Source organism: Mobula birostris, chromosome 3, assembly GCF_030028105.1.
Source record: "Mobula birostris isolate sMobBir1 chromosome 3, sMobBir1.hap1, whole genome shotgun sequence".
In the NCBI taxonomy this organism is placed as follows: domain Eukaryota; kingdom Metazoa; phylum Chordata; class Chondrichthyes; order Myliobatiformes; family Myliobatidae; genus Mobula; species Mobula birostris.
In genome coordinates, this window is record NC_092372.1 from 95,817,534 (window position 1) to 95,842,727 (window position 25,194).

At 45.3% G+C, this 25,194-nt stretch overlaps 2 protein-coding genes and 1 pseudogene across 3 annotated transcripts in view; 2 read left to right on the forward strand and 1 right to left on the reverse strand.

Moving 5' to 3' along the window:
- sdad1 (SDA1 domain containing 1) overlaps positions 1 to 6,261 on the reverse strand; it is a 71,617-nt gene extending 65,356 nt beyond the window's left edge. Inside the window, exons 1-2 of the mRNA XM_072253102.1 lie at positions 6,115 to 6,261; positions 73 to 177 (exon numbers count right to left, since the gene is read on the reverse strand). Of these exons, the coding sequence (XP_072109203.1) occupies positions 73 to 177; positions 6,115 to 6,204 (195 nt within the window). The 5' untranslated portion in view covers positions 6,205 to 6,261. The remainder of the gene's footprint in view (positions 1 to 72; positions 178 to 6,114) is intronic.
- A 2,538-nt stretch (positions 6,262 to 8,799) lies between these two features.
- Positions 8,800 to 12,395, forward strand: LOC140195688 (uncharacterized; annotated as a pseudogene).
- Positions 12,396 to 16,257: 3,862 nt separating this feature from the next.
- LOC140195184 (flavin reductase (NADPH)-like) overlaps positions 16,258 to 25,194 on the forward strand; it is a 38,242-nt gene continuing 29,305 nt past the window's right edge. Inside the window, exon 1 of one of the 2 annotated variants that reach the window (XM_072253089.1) lies at positions 16,258 to 16,396. The gene's annotated coding sequence lies outside the window, so the exon portion shown is untranslated. The other variant, XM_072253090.1, reaches the window with a different exon arrangement.

The following is a 25,194-nucleotide window of genomic DNA, read 5'->3' on the forward strand; positions in this document are numbered from 1 at the left end:
AAAAATAACCTCTTCAAATGGTTTTCAATCAAACTGCAAATGCATCCACTTTGACAGCAAAATCAGATTTACCTGTGCAAGAAATATCACCAGTTCAGAAAGTTCTTTACTAGGTTTGTCCGGCTGTAGCTGGAAAATACGCACATTGGACTGGTAATGGTTATATTGCTGCAGGAACTGTGGCGAGACAAAAAGATAATTTATAAATGTTGTTTAAACATTCACAAATAAGGTTTGTGTTAAATTCTGTACACGGAGCACGTTAGAAATATTACTCAAGTAGCTCTGACAGGAATGTCATCTATTTGTCATCTGCGGAGTGGGAGATCATGGAGAGTGGGGTGCAATTCTTTGTGGACTTTACACACCAGCTTTAAAAAGTGAACAGGTCCTATCAGGATTTTCTGTGGAGTGGGAGATTGCTTGGGTTATTAGTAACTTAGCAAGGGCCAATAAGAAGTCAGGTTTAAGTGGAGCAGGTTTTGTTGGAGTGGGCCAGGATTAGAGTGGGAGGCTTTGGCTCAACAGGCTTCAGTGAAAACAGGCAGAGGCTAAGGGTGCTGAATCATTTATTTGACTTAAAAGCTGTAGAAGTTAGACCCAACGGTATAGCAAGGTCAGTAAGAAGAGGCTGAGGAAGTGATCTAGGTGAGTGCAAAACCCAAAGGTTTCAGAGAGCAGGCACAATTATGAACAGATAACCTTTGTTCTTAATTAAGTGTAGGCAGCATGGTAGTTAAGGTAGTTGGAATGCTCCTCCAGTAAGATGTAGGATTTCAGGGTAGCTAACAGTTTCCCTGATGACATCTGCAGGAAGTGCACCCAAATTCAACTTCTGACTAACCAGATCAAGGAACTAGAGCTGGAGCTAGATGTGCTCAGGACCATCCAAGATGAAACCTCATAGACGAAACTTTTCCTGAGTTGGTCACACACAGAGTGCAAGCACCAGATAGAAGATGGGTGACCACCAGGAGATGTATGGAGAGTAAGCAGTCAGTGCAGGGTTCCTCTGTGGCCATTGCCCCTCAGCAACAAGCAGACCCTTTGGATACTGCTGGAGGGATGACCTATCAGGGCACAGCAGCCGCAGCCAGGCCAGTTGCACTGTGGCCAGTTCTGAGGCTCAGCAGCAAAGGGTAAAGTCAGGCAGAGTGTTAGTGATAGGGGACTCAATAGTTAGAGGGACAGAGGGGAGAACTTGCAGCTGTGAAAGACCCCAGATGCCGGAATGGTGTGAGGCCTCCCAGGTACTATAGTTGAAAATGTCTCAGAATGGCTGCAGAATATTCTTGGTGGTGGGGGGAAGAGTTGAGCAGCCAGAGGTCGTGGTCCACATTGATATAGGTAGAAAGTGGAATGAGTATAGGAAGTTAGGAAAGAGGCTGAAGAGCAGGACCTTCAAGGTAGTAATCTCTGGATTACTGCAGGTGCTAAATGCTAGTCAAGGCAGATTAGGAATGATAGTACACATGAATGAGTGGCCGAGGAAAGGGTGCAGGGAGCAGGTTTCAGGTTCTTTGATCATTGGAACCTCTTCTGGGGCAGGGATGACCTGTGCAAGAGGGATTGGTTGCACCTAAACTCAAGGGGAACCAATATCCTGGCAGGGAGATTCACTAATGCTACCTGGGAGGGTTTAAACAAGTTTTGCAGGGGATGGGAACCAGAACACCAGGTCAGAAAGCAGAGGCTTGGAGAGGAAGGTAGATGTCAGGGCGAATAAAATCAGGCAAGAGCAAAGTAATAAATACAACAGGATGGAAAGTTTGAAATGTGCATATTTTAATGCTCAGAGTATTATGGGTAAAGGAGATGAATTTAAGAGTATGGATCAGTAGATGGAACTATGATGTTGTGGCCATTACAGACATTAGAAAGAGGGCCAGGAATGGGTGTTTCAACAGTTTAGAAAAGATAGAGAGGTTTCTGTTTGTGGGGGAGAGAGGGAAGTTGCACTGCTTATCAGGGACAATCTCCCAGCTGCGCTCAGAGGGGACACACTGCAGGACTCGTCCACTGAGTCCGTGTTGGTAGATCTCCAAAGCAGGAGGAAGGGCACAATCACTCTGATGGGATTGTACTACAGACACCCCAAAAGCCACCGGGACATTGAGGAAAAGATATGCTGGCAGATTAAGGAAAGGTGTAAAAACAATAAGGTTGTTGTCACGGAGACTACAACTTCCCTAATATAAACTGGAACCTTCTTAGTGCAAGAGGTTTAGATGGGGCAGATTTGTTAGGTGCATCCAGAGGGTTTAGTAAGTCAATATGTAGATAGTTCAACAACAGGAAAGGCTGTACCAGACTTGGTGATGGGTATTGGGCCTGGCCTGGCGATCAACCTTTCAACAGGTGAGTAGTCAGGGAACAGTAACCACAACTCCCTAAGTTTTAAGATAGCTATATATAAGGAGAAATGTGGACTTGCGGGTAGGTACTAAAGTGGAGTAGGGCAAATTACGGGAGCATTAGGCAGGAACGAGGGAGAGTTATTTGGGAACAGCTGTTTTTTGGCATGTCTACATCTGACGTGTGGAGGGTGGTTAAAGACCAACTGCACAGAATACAGGACAGGTATGTTCCAGTCAGAAGGACTGACAAGGATGGCAAGGTAAAGAACCCTGGATATTGAGAGAGGTGATGAAATTAGTCAAGAAGAAAAGGGAAAAGTATGTAAAGTCTCGGAAGTTAGAATCAAGCAGAGCCTTTGCGAATTATAGAGAAGTCAGAAAAGAAGTCTAGGGAATTAGGAAAGCCAGCAGGGACCATAAACAGTTCTTAATAAATAGGATTAAAGAGAATCCCAAGATGTTCTATATATACATCAAAAGCAAGAGGGAGAGGGAAGGATCATTGAAGGATAAAGGGGGGAACATTTGTTTGGATGTAAAGCATGTGGGTGTGGTCCTTAATGAGTACTGCACGTCAGCTTTTACCAAGGAGAAGGACGTGGAGGACAGGGAGATCAGTGCCAAGAACATTAATATGCTTGGCCATTTCGAAGTAAAGGAGATAGTGTTGGGTCTCTTAAGGAGCATTAAGGAGGGTAAGTTGCCAGGGCCAGACGGGATATACCCCAGATTACAGGGCAAGAGCTGAGATTTCTGGGGCCCTAACCAATATTTTCATGTCCTCTCTAGCTACAGGAAAGGTCCCAGAGGACTGGTGAGTAGCTAATGTTGTTCCATAATTCAAGAAGTGAACCAGGAATAATTCTGGAAAGTATATACCGTTGAGTCTCACGTCAGTGGTAGGGAAGTTACTGGAGCCTATTTATAAGCCTTTGGAAAGCCATAACCTAATTAAGGAGAGCCAGCACGGTTTTGTGCAGGGAAAGTTGTGTTTTACTAACTTGATTAAGTTTCTTGGCAAGGTGACGAGGATGATTGATGAAGGCAGAGCTGCGGATGGTTACAGGAGGCTCATACAGAAGATTAAGATGCATTGGATCGATGGTGAATTGGCCATTTGATTCAGAACTGGCTTGCCCATAGAAAACACAGGGTAGTCGTCGAATGGACTTATTCTAGCTGGAGATTTGTGATTACCGGTATTATGCAGAGATCTCTACAGGTACCTCTGCTATTGGTGATGTATATAAATGACCTGAGTGAAAATGTAGATGGGGCGGGGGGGGGGGGGTTACTAAGTTTGCAGATGATATGAAGATTGCTGGTGTTGTAGATAGCATAAAAGACTGGCAAAATACAGCAAGATATAGATCAGTTGCAGATATTGGTGGAGAAATGGCAAATGGAGTTTAACCCAGTCAAATGCAAAGAGACAATACACTATTAAGGGTAGAAACCTTAAAAGTCTTGGTGAACTGAGAGATCTTGGGGTTTAAGTTCATAGCTCCCTGAAAGTGGTAACACAGGTTGATAGATGGTTAAGATGGCATGTGATATGCTTGGCTTTATTATGCATAGTGTCTCAAAATTCAAGATGTCCTATCCAGGACATCTTCAAGGCGGCGTCCCTCATTAAGGACCCTCATCACCCAGGTTGTGCCTCTGCTCATCAGGAAGGAAGTACAGTGGTGTGAAAGCACATACTCAATGATTCAGAAACAGCTTCTTTCCTCTCCGCCATCCGATTTCTGAATGGACATTGAAACCATGAACATCCCCTCACTACTTTTTGATTCCTATTTTTGCACTACTCGCGAGACCATGGATCTGCGCCTGGAAAGTCTTCACTCTCCAGGGCACAGGCCTGGGCAAGGTTGTATGGAAGACCAGCAGTTGCCCATGCTGCATGTCTCCCCTCTCCACAACACCGATGTTGTCCAAGGGAAGGGCAAGGGCCGATACAGCTTGGCAGCTTGGCACCAGTGTTGTCGCAGAGCACTTGTGGTTAAGTTCCTTGCATACACACACACACACAGTACTTCAGTTTTTTCTATTATTACATATTGCACTGTACTGCTGCCACAAAGTAATCAAATTTCACGACATATGCCGGTGATATTAAACCGGATTTTGATTCTGATGATTCCCCTCTCCCTGTCCCCTTCCCACTCTCAGTCCACAACTGAGACCCATTATCAGAATCAGGTTTATCATCACACATATGTCATCAAATTTGTTTTTTTTTTGCAGCAACAGTACAGTGCAATACATAAAATTACAACAGTACCGTGCAAAAGTCTTAGGCACTCCAGCTACGTATATGTGCCTAAGACTTTACAACATCACAACAGGTCAACAGCAGATGCCATTTCATTGGCTCTTCACTCAATCCTGGAACATTTGAACAGCAAAAAGGCAAACATCAGGATGCTCTTCACTGACTATAGCCTAGCATTCAACATTATCATCCCCGCAAAACTGATCAATAAACTTCCAGACCTAGGCCTCAATACCTCCTTGAGCAACTGGACCCTCGATTTCCTCATTTGCAGACCTCAGTCAATTTGGATTAGAAACAACATCTCCTCTGCAATCTTCATCAGCACAGGCGCACCATAATGCCGTATTCTTAAACCCTTGCTCTACTCGCTTTACATTTACGATTGGGAGACAAAGCAGAGTTCCAATGCTATATTCAAGTTTGCTGACGACACCATTGTCGTAGGCTTAATCAAAGATGGGATGAATCAGAATATAGGAGGGAGATTGAAAATCTGGCTGAGTGGTGCCACAACAACAACCTCTCACTCAATGTCAGCAAGACCAAGGAGCTGATTACTGACTTCAGGAGAAGCAAACTGGAAGTCCATGAGCCAGTCCTCATTGGGTGATCAGAGGTGGAGAGGTTCAACAACTTTAAATTCCTCTGTGTTGTCATTTCAGATGATCTCTCCTGGGTCAGCACGTAAATGCCATCACGGAAAAGCACGGCAGTGCCTCTACTTTCTTAGAAGTTTGTGAAGATTCAGCATGTCATCTAAATCTTGGGACAAGATTCTATAGATGTGAGATGGAGAGTATATTGAATGGTTACATCACAGCCTCGTATGGAAGCATCAATGCCCTTGCACAGAAAATCCTACAAAAGTAGTGGATACAGCCAGTCCATCACGAGTAAAGTTCTCCCCACCACTGAGCACATTTACAAGGACCACTGTCGTAGTAAGGCAGTATCCATCATTAAGGACCCCCAACATCCAGGCCACGCTCTCTTCTCCCTGCTACCATCAAGAAGCAGATACAGGAGCCTCAGGACCCACACCCACACCACTAGGTTCACGAACAGTTATTACCCCTCACCTATCAGCTCCTGAACCAGAGGGGATAACTTCACTCGCCCTATCACTGAACTGTTCCCACAACCTATGGACCCACTTTCAATGACTCTTCATTTCATGTTCTCAATATTTATTGCGTATTTATTATTATTATTTTTCTCTCATTCATTTTGTATTTGCAGTTATTTTTGCGCATTGTTAGTTGTCCGTCCAGTTGCGTGCGGCCTTTCCTTGGTTCTACTGTATTTACTGTGATTGCCCGCAAGGAAACGAATCTCAGGGTTGTATATGGTGAGATACGTGTACTTCGACAACAAAGTTACTTTGAACGTTTGACAGTCGCGGTAGCCAGAAGGCATGGCCTTTCAGTGACAAAGTGATCAGGAACGGCGAGCGCGCTCGGTTGTAGAAGCACTCACCTCCTCGGTGTAGGAGCGCGGGTCCCTCTTAATGAGGTTTTGCAGCTGTGGCAAGTTACTGGGCAGCTTATTGTTGTTCCTCACGGACATCGCGGCACCAATTCCCCGGGCGGACCTGCGCGCAACGTGCCGCTCTCCCTAATATTCCCAGCGTTCCAACGCGACGGTGTCCGCGTCGGTCAGAAAGCACAGAACGAAGCGAAAACAAACAATTTCGAAACTACAAGCTGAATAAGTTGGCGGAGCAAATGGCCCCATTGCTTACCCCGTTCCTAACTACTCTGCAATGGGGTAAAGGCCATGTTTTCCAGACACTGCGACAGTCAAATATATTTCTACAGTTTTAAAGTCAGAGCTGTAGTATTTCTATCACGTGGACCAAACCCTTTTTGTTAGAGTATTGGATTTTGAGTAATTATCAGAATCAGGTTTAATATCACTGGCATATGTCGTGTAATTTATTGTTGTTTTGCAGCAGCAGTACATTGCAATACACTATAATGAAAACTATAAATTACAATAAGAAGAAAAGAAAATTAAAAGTAAATAAGTAGTGCTAAAAGAGAGGAATGAAATCTACCATTAGATGTCCTGGAGGTAAGTTGTTTCGTTTTTACTGTGTACTGTACCAGCAGTTATGGTTGAAATGACAATAAAAGCGACTTGACTTGACTTGAATGGACAATGAACCCATAAACACCACCTCAGTATTTTTCCCAGTTGCAGTTTTATATTGTCATTCTACAGCACACGAGTGTAAAGGAGTAACAATCATTTTGTTCTCCTTTCCACTCCTAAACTGAAGAATAACAATAAACTATCTTGAATCTTCAATCTATCATAAAGAGATGGAGTGTGTAATTTGTAGATTTTTATTGTTAAATCACTTTTATTGTACTTTAATAATGTTAAAACAACATTTTCTAAATTAGTTTTTTTTAATGATCAACAGCTCCCAACTGGAATTTTAATTCAAGTTTTTATTTGCTGGAATTAGTGTTGGCCTTTATGTTTTTGTAATTTTGAAGTAAAAGTTACAATCTATCGGATGACAAGTAATTAAATAAAACTTTGAACATGCAAACATGCGAGTTGCGAGTAGGGGTTGCTCACTTGACCCTTCAAGCCTGCCCTTCCTTTTAATAAAATCACACTCAACCAGCTCCAGATATTTTTGGTAAGTTCATTTTTCAGGATTTGCAGATTGCTAACATGACCAACATTTATTACTCTAGTGATCAACTACCTTGACCCCCTGTCACCCCTTTGGTGACCGTACCCTCAGGTAGGAAATTCTAGGATTCAGACCCGGTGACGAAAAGGACTGGTGATTTATTTCCAAGGCAGTATGGGGTGCAACTTTAAAGGGAACGTCCATGTGGTAGTGTTCTCATGTACCACAAACCCTTGTCCTCCTCAATGGTAGAGGTTGTAGATTTGGGAAGTGTTGTCAAAGAACCTGGCGGGTAAGAGCAGCGCACTTTGTAGACGGTGCACGCTATAACTACCGTGCTCTGGGAGTAGCAGGAGCTGAAGTGTTGCAGGGTGTTGAAGCTACACTTATCCAGGGAAATAGCGTTTGTCATCACACTGCTGACTTAAGTCTTGTGGAAAATCTTTGGTGTGTTGGGGATACAGTTCTGACCAGCACAACACAGGAAACATGTGACTGCACTGTAAAGAGAGTAACCCTGATTGATGAACAATTTAGTCACGAGAAAAGATTGAATTGGCTAGAATAGAGGAGGGTGAGAGGAGAGTTGATAGGAAGCATATGAGGGACTTAGACAGTGTAAGTGAGGGTCCTAGGGACTTAAGCATGGAAGTAGGTATTACAACACGGAAACAGGCTAGTCAGGCCTCCACTTCCATGCCAACCAGCACTTGAACTGTCGCCTTCCATCCCTAGCACTTGTTCTCTTCACTTCTTCAATGTTGTCAATGATCTTCGTATGTTCTTAAGCAGTGTATTCCAGGTATCTGTTCTCTGGGTGTAAAACATCCACCTCAGGTCGTCTCTAAATCTCTTGCACCTTACACAAAGTCAGTATCCTCTAGCTCTATCTACATCCGATATTTGAAAGCATCCCAGCAGTCCATATCTCTCATCATTTTATATACCTGAAGAGTTTATGTATCTTTTATAAATCTAGTCGAAGCATTAGTAGTGAGATGATGGAATGAAATTTTACCAGACAGTGGATGGGGTCTGGAACTTGCTTGCTGAAAGAGCAGTGGAAGGAGAAGTGCTCGTCACCTTTACAAAGTACTTGGATGTGCCTTGAAGAGCCAAGACCTCCACCATGATGATCCTGATGTTGATCGATCAGAGCAAGCCAGACAGCTTTCTTTTGCCTAGCACAGACACAATGGACTAATGGCCCTTTTTTAAGATTTAATCTTTCTGAGGTTTTGCTCAGAGTATAATCATTTTTTCTTTTCAGATCTGTCAGCCAAACTAGTGGATCCTTCCACTGACAGACTGGGCTACTGTTTTCCAGGACCTATTATCAGAAAGTGAGCCTCTGCGTGGTGCAAGCTGTGCATCCCAACATCACATCTCAGACTGTACGGATCAGATGGCCCAAAGCCTGCCAGGCAGCAGAGTGGCAAAGATTTGATGAGGACGTAGATCTAGTGTTGGAAACAGTGGCCAAAGGTGGTGTGGAGAGGAGATTGCAGATAATGACAACAGTGATCATAACTGTGGCAGCAGAAAGATTTGGTACCAAGGAAGTGAAGCAGGCCAAACAGCCATCTGTTAAAAACAACAGAGCCACCAAAATCCACAACATCCGGAAAGAGCTCAAGGCGCTCTAGCAACAACATAAACTGGCAAACCATGAGGAAAGGGCACCGCTGGAAGAACTGCGTTTGATGCTGAGGAAAAGGCTCATAACTCTGGGAAGAGCGGAGCAACATCGGAGGCCCAGGACAGAAAGAACACAGAAAAGATCTGTATTTATCAGCAACCCATTTCTGTTCACCAAACAGCTGCTGAGTCAGAAGAGAAGCGGAAAGCTGTCCTGCACAAAGGAACAGATGAACCACCATCTTCGAAGCACCTTCAGTAACCCGGACAGAGAAGTTGAACTGGGAGACTGTGAGGCCCTCATCGCCCCCACTGAACCAACAGAGGCTTTCGACCTTCAAGAGCCTCTCTTCAAGGAGGTTCAGCAAGTAGTCAAGAAAGCCAGAGCTAGCTCAACCCCTGGTCCGAGTGGCACCGCCTACAACATCTACAAACGCTGCCCCTGGCTTCTCCGACAGCTGTGGAGAATCCTCAGGGTCATCTGGAAGAGAGGCAAAGTGCCCAAGCAATGGAAGTATGCAAACAGAGTGTGGATTCCAAAAGAAGAGAACTCCGAGAACATCAGCCAGTTTAGGAAAATAGCCTTGCTGAGTGTTGAAGGGAAGATCTTCTTCAGCGTGGTGGCAAAGCGCCTAACAGAGTACTTCCTGAGGAACAATTACATCGACACCTCCGTCCAGAAGGGTGGCGACCCAAGGGTACCAGGCTGCTTGGAGCACACTGGAGTCATCACGCAGCTCCTGAGAGAGGCCAGAGAGAATAAGGGTGGTTTTGTGGTTGGATTTGGCCAATGCCTATGGATCAATCCCCCACAAGCTTGTTGAAGACGCTCTGAGGGGGCACCATGTTCCTGAACGAATCAGAGGCCTCCTTATGGACTACTACAACGAGTTCCAGCTGAGAGTCTCAACAGGGCCAATGACATCAGACTGGTGCAGGCTGGAGATTGGTATCATCACAGCCTGCACCATCTCAGTCATCCTTTTCGGCAATGAACATGCTGATAAAATCTGCAGAGCCAGCGTGTCGAGGCCCAAAATCAAGATCTGGGGTCCGCCAACCACCAATACAAGCCTTCACGGATGACCTGACTATCACTACGGAGTCAGTGCCTGGTGCTCGGTGGATTCTTAAGTGGCCGGAAAGGTTGATGAGGTGGGCAAAGATGTCCTTTAAGCCTGCAAAATCAAGATCTGTAGTGCTGAAGAAGGGGAGAGTACAGGAGAAATTTCGTTTCTCTGTGGAGGACATTCCAATTCCTACCATCACAGAGAACCCTGTTAAAAGTCCTGGGAAGACGTTTGATGCAACACTCAGAGATAAGGTGGCAATAAGAAACACCTGTGGGGAGTTTGAACACTGGTTGCAGGAGGTTGACAGGACCGGCTTTCCAGGGCGGTTTAAGGCATGGATTTACCAGCACTCTATTCTACCAAGAATCCTCTGGCCACTGCTTCTCTGAGAGTTTCCAATTTCCACTGTTGCTGAATTAGAGAGGGTAGTCAGCTGGTTCCTGCAAAGGTGGCTGGGTTTACCAAGGAACTTCAGCAGCATCGCTCTGTACGGGAATAACTACAAACTGAGGCTCCCCCTGAAATTCATCGAGGAGGAGTTCAAGGTTTTGCGAGCAAGAGAGGTGCTGCGGTACCGGGAATCTTCAGATCCAAAGGTTGCCGGAGCAGGAGTGGCAGTGAGAGCTGGAAGAAAGTGGAGAGCAGAAGCTGCAGTGGGAGAAGCTGAGGTGTGACTGCGCCACAACGTGCTGGTGGGGGCAGTCGCCAAGGGGTTAGCTGGACTTCGAAGCCTTAAAGCCTCCCATTTTAACAAAGTACAAGGGAAAGAGCGACGAGAACTGGTCCAGAATGAAGTAGGGACAGCTGTGGAGGAGGAGAGGATCAGCAGAGCAGTGGAAATGAAACAGCAGGGAGCCTGGACCAAATGGGAGCGGGGGATCGAGCGAAAGATCACGGGGAACGATCTCTGGAAGGTGGATCCACACCGTGTCAAGTTCCTTATCCAGGCTGTTTATGACGTCCTTCCTAGCCCATCCAACTTGCACCGCTGGGGCCTGTAGAACAGGGATCCCCAACCTTTTTTGCACCGTGAACCGGTTTAATATTAACAATATTCTTGCAGACCGGCCAACGTGGGGGGGGGGGGGGGCGGGGGGGTGGATGTTCAAGTAGGGTTAAACTCACCTCAACATGTCTTTTACAGTTAGGGTTGCCAACTTCCTCACTCCCAAATAAGGGACAAAAGTAGCAGTCAAATACGGGACACTTGGGTTTACCCCGAGAAAGACTACCACGACCATGAAGCATTGCGCGGGCAACTCTGTGCGCATGCGCGTACGTGCGGATTTTTCCCCCCATAAATCGGTTTTGCCTTCATCTTCCCGACTAGACTGTACATACATTATTTCTACTTTATATAGGCTGTGTATTTATCATATCATTTCTGCTTTTACTATATGTTAGTGTTATTTTAGGTTTTATGCGTTACTTGGTATGATTTGGTAAGTTATTTTTTGGGTCTGTGAACGCTCAAAAATTTTTCCCATATAAATTAATGGTAATTGCTTTTTCACTTCATGCCATTTTGGCTTACAAACGGTTTCATAAGAACGCTCTACCTTAGCGGGGGAAATATGGGACAACCAATTTAGCCCAATGTACGGGATGTCCCGGCAAATACGGAACAGTTGGCAATCCTATGTTCAAGTTCAACAGTGCGTTTCAGGGAATGAGGAAAGATGCAGCTGACTCATATCGTTCCCTTGCGGCCCGGTAGCACATGCTTTGCGGCCCGGTGGTTGGGGACCGCTGCTGTAGAACGATCAGCTTGCCCCCTCTGTGAGAAGACCGGTACACGAGAGCATATTCTGAGCTGCTGCCCCAGAGCTCTTGCCGATGGCCGTTATCGGTGGCGGCATGACCAGGCCCTCCAGACAATCTGCAGCACCCTTAACATCTGCTGGAAAACAAGTCCGGTCAAGAATACCATCTGCTTTGTCAAAGAGGGGGAAAGACCAACTGAACACCAGAAAGCAACAGGGCTGCTCTTCACTGCGCAGGATTGGAAGCTAAAAGCAGACCTGGGAAAACAGCTGCAGTTTCCTCCCCACATCACAGAGACTACATTGCGGCCTGACATTCTGTTGTGGTCCGACTCATCGAAGCATGTTCTTATGCTTGAGCTTACCGTGCTGTGGGAAGAACGCATGGAGGAGGCCTATGAGCGGAAAAGAGCCAAGTATGAATATCTGAAGAACAACTGCCAAAGAAGAGGCTGGAGAGCAAGGTGTTGGCCTGTGGAGGTCAGGTGTCGTGGCTTTGCAGGCCAGTCACTCTGCAAAGTACACACTGCACTTGGAATCACGGGAGATAGAAGAAGGAGAGCCATTTCTACCACCACAGAGGCGGCAGAGAAAGCGTCAAGATGGCTCTGGATGAAGAGGGCAGATCCGTAGGCTGCTGCTAGGGCACAGGCCGGGGTCTGATCAACCCCGGTCGGGTCGCCTGGGCGAGGGTGTATAATGTTGAGAGACCCGAAATACCTGACGACCCTAGGTAACATGACTGATGACGTGCCCTAGCTTAGCATCATGCAGATATTTCTGTAAGAAGAAGAAAAAGAAAAAGAAAGATTCCCTGCTGTAGCCTAAGCAAAATTCAATAGCAAGGGTGGTGGGGGGGGCGGGGGGGATTCTGACTTGTGGGAACCAATAAGCCAAATTGTGGATTAAGTTTTGGCTGAGTCATCGGAGAAAGACAGTGGAGTTAGTGGGAAGCAGGAAAAGACGTTATCGGTATGTAACTGGAAATTGCCCCCTGCTGCAGATAGTATTTAAAATGTAGGAGAGAGTTACGAAGGATGGGTCAAATGGAGAGTGTTCCTCTACAGGGTTTTGTTTCTGACTCTGGTTTGACCCATTTCACTACTGTAACGGGTCAGAGACAGTCAAACATGATGGGCACAGAGTACTGAGGCATCAACGTATTTCAGGACGCTGCATCAGAAGGAGAGACCGAGCATGGTTCAGGAGGTTAGAAGGGTATTTAAAGATTCTGCATCAGAAGAAGAGATGGGGCATGGTTCAGTGGGTTAGAAGAGTATTTAAAGATTCTGCATCAGAGGAGAGATGGGGCATGGTTCAGGAGGTTAGAAGGGTATTTAAAGATTCTGCATCAGAGGAGAGATGGGGCATGGTTCAGTGGGTTAGAAGAGTGAAATATCAATCTGTTGAAAAGGGTGTAGTTGGCAATTTTTCTAAGGGCCTACCTTTAGGTAGAAATGTTACCAAGGAGGGATGTCTGGTAGCTCATTAGGAATCAGGCTAAGGAAGCTTTACATAAATCTAATGGAAAAGAGGGTGCATTAGGGAGGGTGCATATGGCAACACAATTGTGTTGAATGGAAGTCTTGTAATTGATATGAGTGCTGAGGTGTTGTTGGAATTGGGAAGTAGTAAGAAGTGATTTCAGAATATAGTTAAAAAAAGTCTTGGGAAAAAGTATGGAATCTGGATATCATGACTTTAGGAAGTAAGAGTGTTTTGGGAGTGGAGGGGAGTTCTGGGGAGTTCCCCCAGATCCGATACACTGAGGGTGGGCTAACCAGAAAACAGACAGCTTTGGGAGGAAAGCGCAGCAACTGGCGCTGATAATAAAATGGGAAAAGACTACACTTCCTTGCCTTGATTCAGTAACTGATTTTTCTTCCCATTCCCTTGTACCTATCGTTTCCTTCCTCTCCCAACAATCTCTCACCCTTCCCATCAATATCTTTCTGCTCTTTCACTATCAAGATTCTTTACCCTGCTTGGGCCAGGCAGGGTAACATTGTGGTTAGCACAACACCTTACAGTACAGGTGACCAGGGTTCAATTCCCGCCACTGCCTGTAAGGAGTTTGTACGTTCTCCCCATGACCGTGTAGGTTTCCTCTGGGTGCTCTGGTTTCCTCCCAGAGTCCAAAGATGTCCTGGTTGTCCTGGGATTAAATTGGGGGGATTACTAGGCAGCATTGCCCGAAGAGCCGGAAGGGTCTATTCCGTACTGTACCTGAATAAATAAATTCTAACGTCTCCCTCTTGTTCCACTTTAGCTTTGATAATTCTATTTTAATATGAGATCACTCCACTCCCACACACTCCCCCTTTGCCTTACAGGAATATATCTAATTTGATTACATCTAAGTCCCAAAGATTTATCAATGCTATTTTTTCCCATTGCAGCAGAGAAATGTAATTGAAGTGTTTTAAAAACAAGTTATAAGGGGTTTAAAAAGAGAAATAAGGTAAAACAATGGCTTCCATCAAAACTGCAATAGAAATTTTGTTTCAGCAGTATTTCCTGTAAACAGAACATGAGCAGGTTCCAGTCCTGGTGGGGGAGGTTCACATTGGCAGTTCATTGAAATTTCACGAGTGATGAGATTGACTAGAATTTCTCTATGCAGAGAATTATTGGAGAATTGCCATGGATACTAGATTGTGTATTTTAGAAAATTAAATGGATAGTTTACCAAATGAAAATAAAGGGAAAATGAAATCAAAAAGTACTAAAAAGGGGTGGGGGATGTTTTCTAGCCTGACAGATCAGTGCAGAGCTAACTGAGTTCTACAGCATTGGATATGTGATCATTTTGTTGGGACTTTAAAAAGAGTCACTATCTGCCTTGTTGGGTCAGTATAAGGAATTACTGGGCAAGTACCAGGAGTTACTTTCTTTATCTTTCAGCCACGATCTGTATAATAACTCACTATCCTATTGCTGGCCGGGGGACTTGCACAATTTGGTTGCTGTTGTATCTCAATGTTGACAATACTTCAAGATAAGTAATTTTGAATAACTTTGGGAATTCATGGGGCTGTAAAAGATGCTGTATAAATGAAAGTAATGGAACAAATGCTCTAAATGACATAATATTAAAGCAGCTTCCTTTTGGGATTATGTGTTATGTTTGTGAACGACTTAGAGAAGTGATTGCTACCCACGTATCCAAGATGCATTATAGTTAATGCAAATGGAGTTACTTACTAAAGTAGAAACGTTTTACTTTTGATGGGAATAGGCAGTTTAAATGGTTCAGAATGGACTAGATGGGCCAAAGGGCCTGTTTCTGTGCTGTACTTCTCTATGACTATTTGCCTCTACAAAAGTGTTATTAGATCAAGTTGTTCTGTATGGCATGGCCTAGGTGGGGCAGGCGTGAGTCTGTCCGTTCGGGAGCCAGGGTTGGATCAATCTTCATCCGGCATCTTGTCCACAGCTGTTCCAACATGGATGGCCCTGCGTTGGCATCGCCTGATGGATTCCTTGAAACACACAAACTTCCACACGATATCAATGTGTTGATCCAGGCCTTGAAGGATTAGATCAAGTGATTAGGAGAAATTGAGGCAAAAGGATTTCCTAATGGCAAATATGAGGAGATTCAGCTTTGAAGTTGTATGGATAATTGGATATGTACTCTAAATGGTGCAAAGCTAAAAATAGTGACAGTCCAATGTACCTTAGGGAATATAGAACACAAAACAGCATGCATTACAACAGCATACATTAAATTGAAATGTCTAATGGAATTCTGACGTTTAAGCCAAGTAGAATATAAGGGAGTATGCATTATATTTTAGCTGTACTGTACTGTATAAAGTCATAGTTAGAACACACATGGCTTACCTTGAGAACATATGGGCATCACACAATAGATATATTGATCTTGAAGAGAGTGAGGTATGGATTTGGTAGAACTTTTTCTCCAAGGGGCTCATTTCTAAGGTCTTAAAGTTGTTGTATTTCCCGGAATTTAAAAGACCATGGAAATAATTTGATAGTCTTTGCCATAATATTACAGTCAGTTGGTAAACTAGAGAAAATCTATTTCAATTTATTAGGGCATTGGGACCAGGAGACCTGACTTGAAAATTAAAGCCGGACCTTTCGAACAAAATTTAAGGGGTAGTAGAAATTTGAAACTGATTCACGCGGGGCAGTTGATACAAGCTTAATTGTTCAAATTAACTGAGATTTTTGATAATCAGGCATATTTAGATGTGAGGGGAGGCAGTCAGATTAAATGGCGCCGATTGAATTTCAGATTAAATCCAGAATAACCTTCTGTTTCGAAGAAAGTCCTTTCCATAAACCATCTCATTTTAAATGTTCGGGTAGATTCCAGAAACAGGCCGGAGAAGTGTAAAGGTACCGCTGTGGTATCGAACCTTACTTTCTGCGGCGCTGCACAAATGTACAATGATTACAAACTGCAACCGGATGATTAATGATGTTTTAGCCGGCCGCAGTTGTTCCTTTAACAAGGCGGGGCCTCTGCCACCCGGAAACAGTGTTGTTTATGCAATACTTTTTAAGAAATATATAAAAAAAACGCAATCTTTGACTAAAGTTTCACCACTCATTCCCCTGCAACGACAATCGAGGGAAAATCTGAGCTACAACTATTTTACAAAGTGAGTACGTCCTATACATTGTATCGTTTATTTTGTTACCATTGGAAATTTTTACTATACGCACTGCTGAAGAATTATTTATTTCCTGAACACTACAATTTGTAGTTCTTAATTGATTTGCATTTTTGCTGTAGTTCTTGCCGGCGTTGATGAATTATTTATTAATGCTAAGTTTAAACTATGAAGTACCACAGTAGTTGGATTTAGAAATCAAAGCAGAAAGTACAGGAAGGCACCATATCGGCATCTGGGGAGCTGACTCTCACTGCAGTTGAAAAAGAACAATGTATACGTAGTTTGAATTAATTTGGATCCTCTGAGCAGGTAAGACTGTCAACGTTCATGGCTAAAAATAATTCACCAGCACTTCCAACATTCTATTTGGAACGAGGGTGCTGCCAAAAAACAGATGTAAAAAAAAATTATGCTTTACAGCAGGGGAGGGGTGCACGGGATCATCTTTGTGTGGAGTCTTTGGAATATCTTAGAACTTCCAGCTGTTTTGGCATGACCATCTGAAGCCCATTTCCACTCACTTTTGTACTTCTTGCATTTATGGGTAAGTTAATTGGCTAATGTAAATTGCCCTTAGCGTCCTGATGAGCGGTGGAATTTGGATGGAAAATCGAATTCAAGTTGTCGTCATTCAATTGTATACTTGCTGTGGGAAGGGTGTCACTCTGCGTCCCTGCGGTATGTTGAGTTGTCGGGTGAACGATTCGCTCTCGTTTGACTGCAGATCGTGGTCTTTCTTTGGGACCTTTGCTATTGCTTGCTTGGTGGGTGGTGGCTTTTTGCTGGAATAGTGGGGGAGGGGGACGGTGAGGGTCACTGCTTTGCTGCTGCTTGTGTGGGGGGAGTAGGGAGCTTTGGGGTTCTCATGTTTTGCTTGTGTGGGGGGAGTAGGGGGCTTTGGGGTTCTCATGTTTTGCTTGTGTGGGGGGAGTAGGGGGCTTTGGGGTTCTAATATTTTGCTTATGTGGGGGGGAGTAGGGGTCTTTGGGGTTCTCATGTTTTGCTTGTGTGGGGGGGGAGTAGGGGTCTTTGGGGTTCTCATGTTTTGCTTGTGTGGGGGGAGTAGGGGGCTTTGGGGTTCTCATGTTTTGCTTGTGTGGGGGGAGTAGGGGGCTTTGGGGTTCTCATGTTTTGCTTGTGTGGGGGGAGTAGGGGGCTTTGGGATTCTCATGTTTTGCTTGTGTGGGGGGAGTAGGGGGCTTTGGGGTTCTAATATTTTGCTTATGTGGGGGGGAGTAGGGGTCTTTGGGGTTCTCATGTTTTGCTTGTGTGGGGGGGGAGTAGGGGTCTTTGGGGTTCTCATGTTTTGCTTGTGTGGGGGGAGTAGGGGGCTTTGGGGTTCTCATGTTTTGCTTGTGTGGGGGGAGTAGGGGGCTTTGGGGTTCTCATGTTTTGCTTGTGTGGGGGGAGTAGGGGGCTTTGGGATTCTCATGTTTTGCTTGTGTGGGGGGGAGTAGGGGGCTTTGGGGTTCTCATGTTTTGCTTGTGTGGGGGGGAGTAGGGGGCTTTGGGGTTCTAATGTTTTGCTTGTGTGGGGGGAGTAGGGGGCTTTTGGGTTCTCATGTTTTGCTTGTGTGGGGGGAAGTAGGGGGCTTTGGGGTTCTCATGTTTTGCTTGTGTGGGGGGGAGTAGGGGGCTTTGGGGTTCTCATGTTTTGCTGTCATTCATTCTTTGGGGTACTCTTCTGTTTCATGGATGTCTGTGAAGAACAAGAATTTCAGGTTGTAGATTGTGTGCATTCCCTGATATTAAAAGGAACCATTGAACATGCATACCACCAAACAAAACGACATTCTTCTGGACAAAGACAAACAACACAGCACATTTAACTCACACACAACAGATAATGGAATCTTGTCACAAAGAAATCCACCAATATTAAAATGTATTCCCGAAGATTGACATTTAACATAAGATGTATTTACGACACAAGTTAAAAAATGAACAGGATAACGCTACTGGTGCTTTGTAAGTGATGAAACCTGGGTGGTGGTAGCAAGTTGGGTAGGCTCAGGTGGGTTACCTGACCGAGTACTAAAGGCCAGGGTTGATCAACTGGCTGGAGCATTAACTGAGATCTTTAACCTCTCACTCTGGCAGACTGGAATACCCAACTGCTTCAAACAGGCTTCACTTGTACCTGTGCCCAAGCAGAGCGTGGTGACTGGCCTCAATGACTCCCATCCGCTGTGATGAACCGTTTTGAGAGGTTGTTGATAAACCGTATGAACTCCTACTTGAGAAGTGACTTCGATCTGCTCCAATTTGTTCCAGATGATGTGCAGATTAAAAAATTGTTCGTTCAGTATGTGCCATGTGGTATTGTCTGCCCAGCATCAGTGGTCACATGACCAGGACTTTTGATATGCAGCAGCTGCTCACATGACCTGCTCCTGGGGCTTCACGTGACCCTGATCAGGAGGCTAAGCGGGTGCTACATCTTGCACAAAGCTGAGCTGCAGGCTGGCAGATGGAAGGAGTGCCTTACACCTCCTGTGTAGAGACGTGTCTCCACCCCGCCACCCTAGGTTAAAATTAGCCATGACAACTTCAGGTCCCTTTGCTATTTCCCCATGTATCCTTTCTGATCTTCTGTTCTTGGGATTCAATGCCGTTGACATCCCTAATTTCCCATTCAGCAGAATTTAACCAGACTGGCCACATCAATACCCTAGTTACACAAGCAGGTTAGAGGATGGTTTCGTGCAGTGAGTGTCTCACCACCTTGTACCCCAAAGCAGGTTCACCATGTTAGGAATGTGATCGAACAGAGACACAAGAGACTGTAGCCACTAGAGTCTGGACAAACCATCTGCTGCTGTCTGTAAGGAGTTTTCACGTGCTCTTTGTGCCTCCTCCGGGTGCTCCAGTTTCCTCCCACAGTCCAAAGACATACAGGGAAGTAGGGGGTCACCTGGGTATAAAGTGTGCAGCCCAGGCTGGTTCGGTTGAAAGGGCCTGTCACCCTGCTGTATCTAAATAAATTCAGTGGATTGAACAGCATCTGGGTTGAAACCCTGACGTTTCAGGTTGAAACCCTGCATCAGAACTGAGAGTGGAGATGATCAGCACAGAGTGGAGAGGGGGAATGAAGGATACCAAAGTGATTGTTGGACTGAGGAGGGTGTGAGGTGACAGGCAGGTGTTGCCAGGTGAAGGAGGTGAAAAGTGGTGGAGTTGGAAGACTTGTGCAGGTGAATGACCAATGGAGGCAGATGAGGAGAGAGAGGAAAATGGGGTTTAAAAGAAACACAGATGGTGCAAAGTGGGGAGAGGGGAGTGTGAAACTGGGAGCCGGTTGCTGAGGGAGATGAGCAGGAACACAAAGTGCTACCAGAGTTGGATATGGATTAGTAAAGGAGGTGAGAATGGGACCATGCGAGGAGAAGGGAGAGATGAACAACCGGATGAAGTGGGGGGGGGGGCAGGGGCAAAATCTGCCTGTAAAAGTAGGTGGATGGAACAGGAAGCAGACAAAAATGTCTAAAGGAGGCTGAGGGATGGTGGGAAGAAATCAACAATGGGAGGACCAGAGGAGCTGAACTGGGGAAGTACAGAAGAAGGGTGGGGTGTTTACCTAAGATTGGAAAACTCAATATTTATATGTAACATGCTGTAAGGTTTCACTGATAATGTAATGGTTTCTCTGTAGCAGCAATGTTTGGGTTTGTGACTAGAGATAACGGGGTTTGGAATGCTGTTGTTCCTGTGAGTCCAGAAGAGAGATTTTCATGGTCTTTTGCCGGGGAGAGAGGAGGAGAGAAGACGCGAATGGAGGGAGTTGGTAGACCGCCAGATGGGGTGGACTTGGAGCGAGGGTCCGAAGGGCAGCGACGGTGGGAGGAGGTGGATGTTGGACAATCGGCTAATCAGTGAGCTCTAACATTGCGCAATAGACTGTTTCATAAGATTGGGTCTTTTTTCTTTTTTTTTTCTGTTTCTTTATTAACCATATAGTCAAAGTAAGAATTATAAAACGTAATCGTTTAATTGCGTATTGTGTACTGTTGGTATTTTTGGGGCACTGATTTGTAATAGGGGACACATCATGCAGCATCCACCCAAATGAGATTTCTTAAGGAACACTCGCAATGCGCTGGAGGAACTCAGCAGGTCAGTCAGCATCAGTTGAAAAGATTAGTCGACGTTTCGGGCCGAAACCCTTCGTCAGGACTGAAGGAAGAACTTTTGGGAGGGTTTGAAGAATGCTGGTAGTTTAAAAAAACAGTAATTTGAAAGACAAAGGGGTGGGGGAGGGGAAGCAGGGAGGTGATTGGCAGGAGAACAATGTGAAGTCGTAGAAGGAGGTGGAACCATGAGGGAGGTGATAGGCAGCTTGGGGAGGGGGCAGAGTGAAATAGGGATAGAGGAAGGGAGGGGGAGGGAATTACCGGAAGTTGGAGAATTCTATGTTCATACCAAGGGGCTGGAGACTACCTAGACGGTATATGAGGTGTTGCTCCTCCAACCTGAGTTTAGCTTCATCATGGCAGTGGAAGAGGCCATGTATGGACATACCTGAATGGGAATGGGAAGCAGAGTTGAAGTGGGTGGCTACCGGGAGATCCTGTCTGTGGTGGCGGACAGAGTGGAGGTGCTCGACGAAGCGGTCCCCCAATCTGCGTCAGGTTTCACTGATGTAGAGGAGGCCACACCGGGAGCACCGGATGCAATAGATGACCCCAACAGATTCGCAAGTGAAGTGTTGCCTCACCTGGAAGGACTGTTTGGGGCCCTGAATGGTGGCAAGAGAGGAGGTGTAGGGACAGGTGTAGCACTTACGCTTACAGGGATAAGTGCCAGGTGGGAGAGCCATGGGGATGGATGTGCGGATAAGTGAGTCGCAGAGGGATCGATCCCTGCGGAGAGGGGTGGAGAGGGAAAGATGTGCTTAGTGATGGGGTCCTGTTGAAGGTGGCGGAAGTTGCGGAGGATAATGTGTTGGATCCGGAGGCTGGTGGGGTGGTAGGTGAAGACAAGGGGAACTCTGTCCCTGTTGTGGTGGCGGGAAGATGGGGTGAGGGCCGAAGTGCGGGAAATGGAGGAGATGCGGGTGAGGGCATCATTGATCACCGTACAAGGGAAGCCACGATCCTTAACGAAAGAGGACATTTGGGATGTCCTGGAATGGAAAGCCTCATCCTGGGAGCAGATACGGCGGAGACGGAGGAACTGGGAATAGGGAATGGCATTTTTGCATGTGGCGGGGTGGGAAGAGGTATAGTGGAGGTAGTTATGAGAGTCAGTGGGCTTGTAGAAGATGTCAGTGGACAGTCTGTCTCCAGAGATGAGACTGAGACATTGAGAAAGGGGAGAGAAGTGTCAGAGATAGACCAAGTGAATTTGAGGGCTGGGTGGAAGTTTGAAGTAAAGTTGATGAAATTGACGAGCTCAGCATGGGTGCAGGAAGCAGCACCAATGTAGTCGTCAATGTACCGAAGGAAAAGTTGGGGAGAAGTACCAGAATAGGTTTGGAGCACAGACTGTTCCACATAACCAATGAAGAGGCAGGCGTAGCTGGCTCCCATGCGAGTTCTCATAGCTACACCCTTAGTCTAAAGAAAGTGGGAAGAGCCAAAAGAGAAGTTATTAAGTGTGAGAACCAGTTCCCCCAACCGGAGGAGGGTAGTGGTGGTGGGGAACTGGTGAGGTCTATTATCCAGAAAGTAGCGGAGGATTTTGAGGCCTTCTTGATGGGAAATGGAGGTATATAAGGATTGGACATCCATAGTAAAAATGAAGCGGTTGGGACCGGGGAACTGGAAGTTATTGAAGAGGTGAAGGGCATGGGATGTATCCCGGATGTAGGTGGGGAGAGACTGAACTATGGGTGACAAAATGGAGTCCAGGTAGGCAGATACAAGTTCGGTGGGACAGGAGCAGGCAGAAACTATGGGTCTACCGGGACAGTCAGGCTTGTGTATCTTGGGGAGAAGGTAAAACCGAGCAGTACAGGGTGTGGGAATTATGAGTTTAGTGGCTGAGGATGGAAGGTCTCCGGAGTTCATATGGGCAGTGATGGTACGGGAGACAATGGTTTGATGTTTTTTGGTGGGGTCCTGTTCCAGGGGTAAGTAAGAGGAGGTGTCAGAGAGCTGCCGTTTTGCCTCAGTGAGGTAGAGGTCCCGTCCACCAGACTACTACAGCACACCTTTGTCAGCGGGTTTGATGGTGAGGTTGGGATTAGTGCGGAGAGAGTGGAGGGCAGTGCGTTCAGAGGGAATGAGGTTGGAACAGGAGAGAGGAGTGGTGAAGTTGAGACGGTTGATGTCTCGGCGACAGTTGGAGATAAAAAGATCGAGTGCAGGTAGAAGGCCCGGGCGGGGTGTCCAGGAGGAGGAGGAGGGTTGAAGACGGGAGAAGGGGTCATCAGTAGGAGGAGGGGAATCCTTGCCAAAGAAGTAGGTTCGGAGACGTCGGCGACGGAAGAGGAGTTCAGCATCATGGCGGACACGGAACTCACTGAGCTGTGAACGGAGGGGGACAAAAGTGAGGCCCTTGCTAAGGACAGAACGTTCTGCCTCAGAAAGGGGAAGGTCAGAGGGGATGGTGAAGACATGGCATTTGCTTTCCTTTGACAACAGCATCTGCAGATTATTTTGTGTTTGAGATTTCTTAAGTTTGGCTGGGCTGGGGACTATCACTCCCTTTATTAAGCCGCTAGCCGAAGCGAGAGTTACATATACAATTGGGTTGCCATGAATATTTACACCGGTGAGACTATCGAGGTGGAATGTAAGGTGGTGTTCATCCCCTGGCAGTAGAGAAGGCCAGATCATTGTGGGAATGGGAAGTGAGGTCAAAATGGTCTGCATCTGGGGGTTTGGGATGGCTATTGCAGACTGAACACAGGTGTTCTGTGAAATGGTCACTGAATCTGATGTAGAGGAGGCCAGACTGGCAGCACTGAATGCAATAGACCAGGTTGGAGGGCTATATGTGAACTTTTGTTACACCTGGAAGGGCTGGTTAAGTCCCTTAAGGAGGACGTGTAAGGGCAGGTGTTACAGCTACTACAAGATAGGGAAAAGTGCCAAGGGTAAGGAAGAAATGCGTGTGTTGGGAGTCATAGAGGGAGTGGTCCTTGCAGAAAGTGTTAGGGAAGAGAAGATGTGGCTAGTGGTATGATTGAATACTCGTCGTTTGTGAAGCCTGGGTTGCTGTCAAGAAACTCGACACCATTCAGAACAAAACAGCAAAACAGAGCACTTTGCTTGCACCAAACTACCACCCTAAATGTTCATTCCTTGTAGCTCGGGTGCGCCACCTTAAAGTGCCTTACAGTCAATTGTTCTGAGTGCATCTTCCAAATCTGTCACCTCTATCACCAAGAAGGATAACAGGAGCAGGTGTATAGTTAAGTCAAGTTTATTGTTATTTAACAATATGCTTGTACCTAAAACCATAATAATATATACAGAAACCAGAGTGTAAAGCACAGTAGTACACAAACACACTTGCTTTATGCATCGTAGTCTCCTGCCTGATGGTAGAAAATCAAGGAGGATGCTGAATGGATGGGTGGGATTCTCAATAATACTGAGGGCCCTTTGTATACTGCGCTCCTGATAAATCTCTCCGAAGGATGTTAGAGAGACCCCTATGGAAGAAATACTATCACTATCAGCTTCCTCACCAAATTATGCACCATCCTGATCTGGAAATTGACATTCCTTCCATGTAGCTGAGTATTCACTTTCACTAGAAAGATTACAATGGTTCAAGGTGGTGTTTCACCACCACCTTTGCAAGGGCTTTCAGGAATAGGTCATAAACATTGGGCTCAGTCATCCTGAAAAATTAATAAATGTTATAAATTCACTCAAAACGGATCAAGGAGGAACACATATTCCCACATCCTTTACATTCACCAGGTTCACTAGAAAATGTAATATCCTACAGTGTAACATGTAAAGCAAACAATGAACTAAATTGTATTGGGTATTAATAGGTGACATCCATTAGTCCAGAATATTAGCCTGTAGGTCTGGCAGTAGGAAGGTGCCAGAATATTGGAGTTTTGCCATTGATTATACTCGGCCCCCTCATCCATATTATTGCTATAGTTTGTGTAAATCTGAAGATCCAGCATTTCATAGTTAGAGCTAAACCAAAAATCTAAAACTGACCCATTTGTTCCGACCCTGTTTTCCATTCATTAGTCAGTGCTGCGTCTGTGCTCTACACCCACAAGCCTATGTTCTTTAGTTTTGTTTGGTAGTCTCTTGTGTGGCATTTTATCAAATACACCACTTCTACTGGCTTCCCCTTCTCTATCCTGTTACTTACAGCCACAAAACATCTCCAACAGATTGATGTAATGTATTTTCCCTTTCATTAATAAATATTGTTCAAGTATACAATAACAAAGTGGAGTTTAGGTGTAGTTATAACACAGTTTTGACTTAAATTTGAAACATTTAAACTTTACTCCAACACCTAGGTTATGAACTGTAAAACTAAATTTAAGGCTAATCTCAAAGTAAAACTCTAGCTTGGAACTAAGTCTTGACTCTGTTCAGAATGGTTTGCTTTTGTTGTAAATTGTTGTAGAAATTACAATTGTTTTAAAAATTTGGCATAGGATTTTTTTCTTTGATCAGTGTGACAACCGTGACCACTCCAGAAGTTGCTTATTTGAGCCTGTAACTGCTTAAATCAGGTTCTTTCTTGCTTTATGGTTGCATCATTTTCTATGGAGTTCATCATTGTCAGTTCATAAAGGACTATTTTTCTGGTGGTGGAGAGAACTAACTTTTAAAATTACAGTATCTACTTTTGTT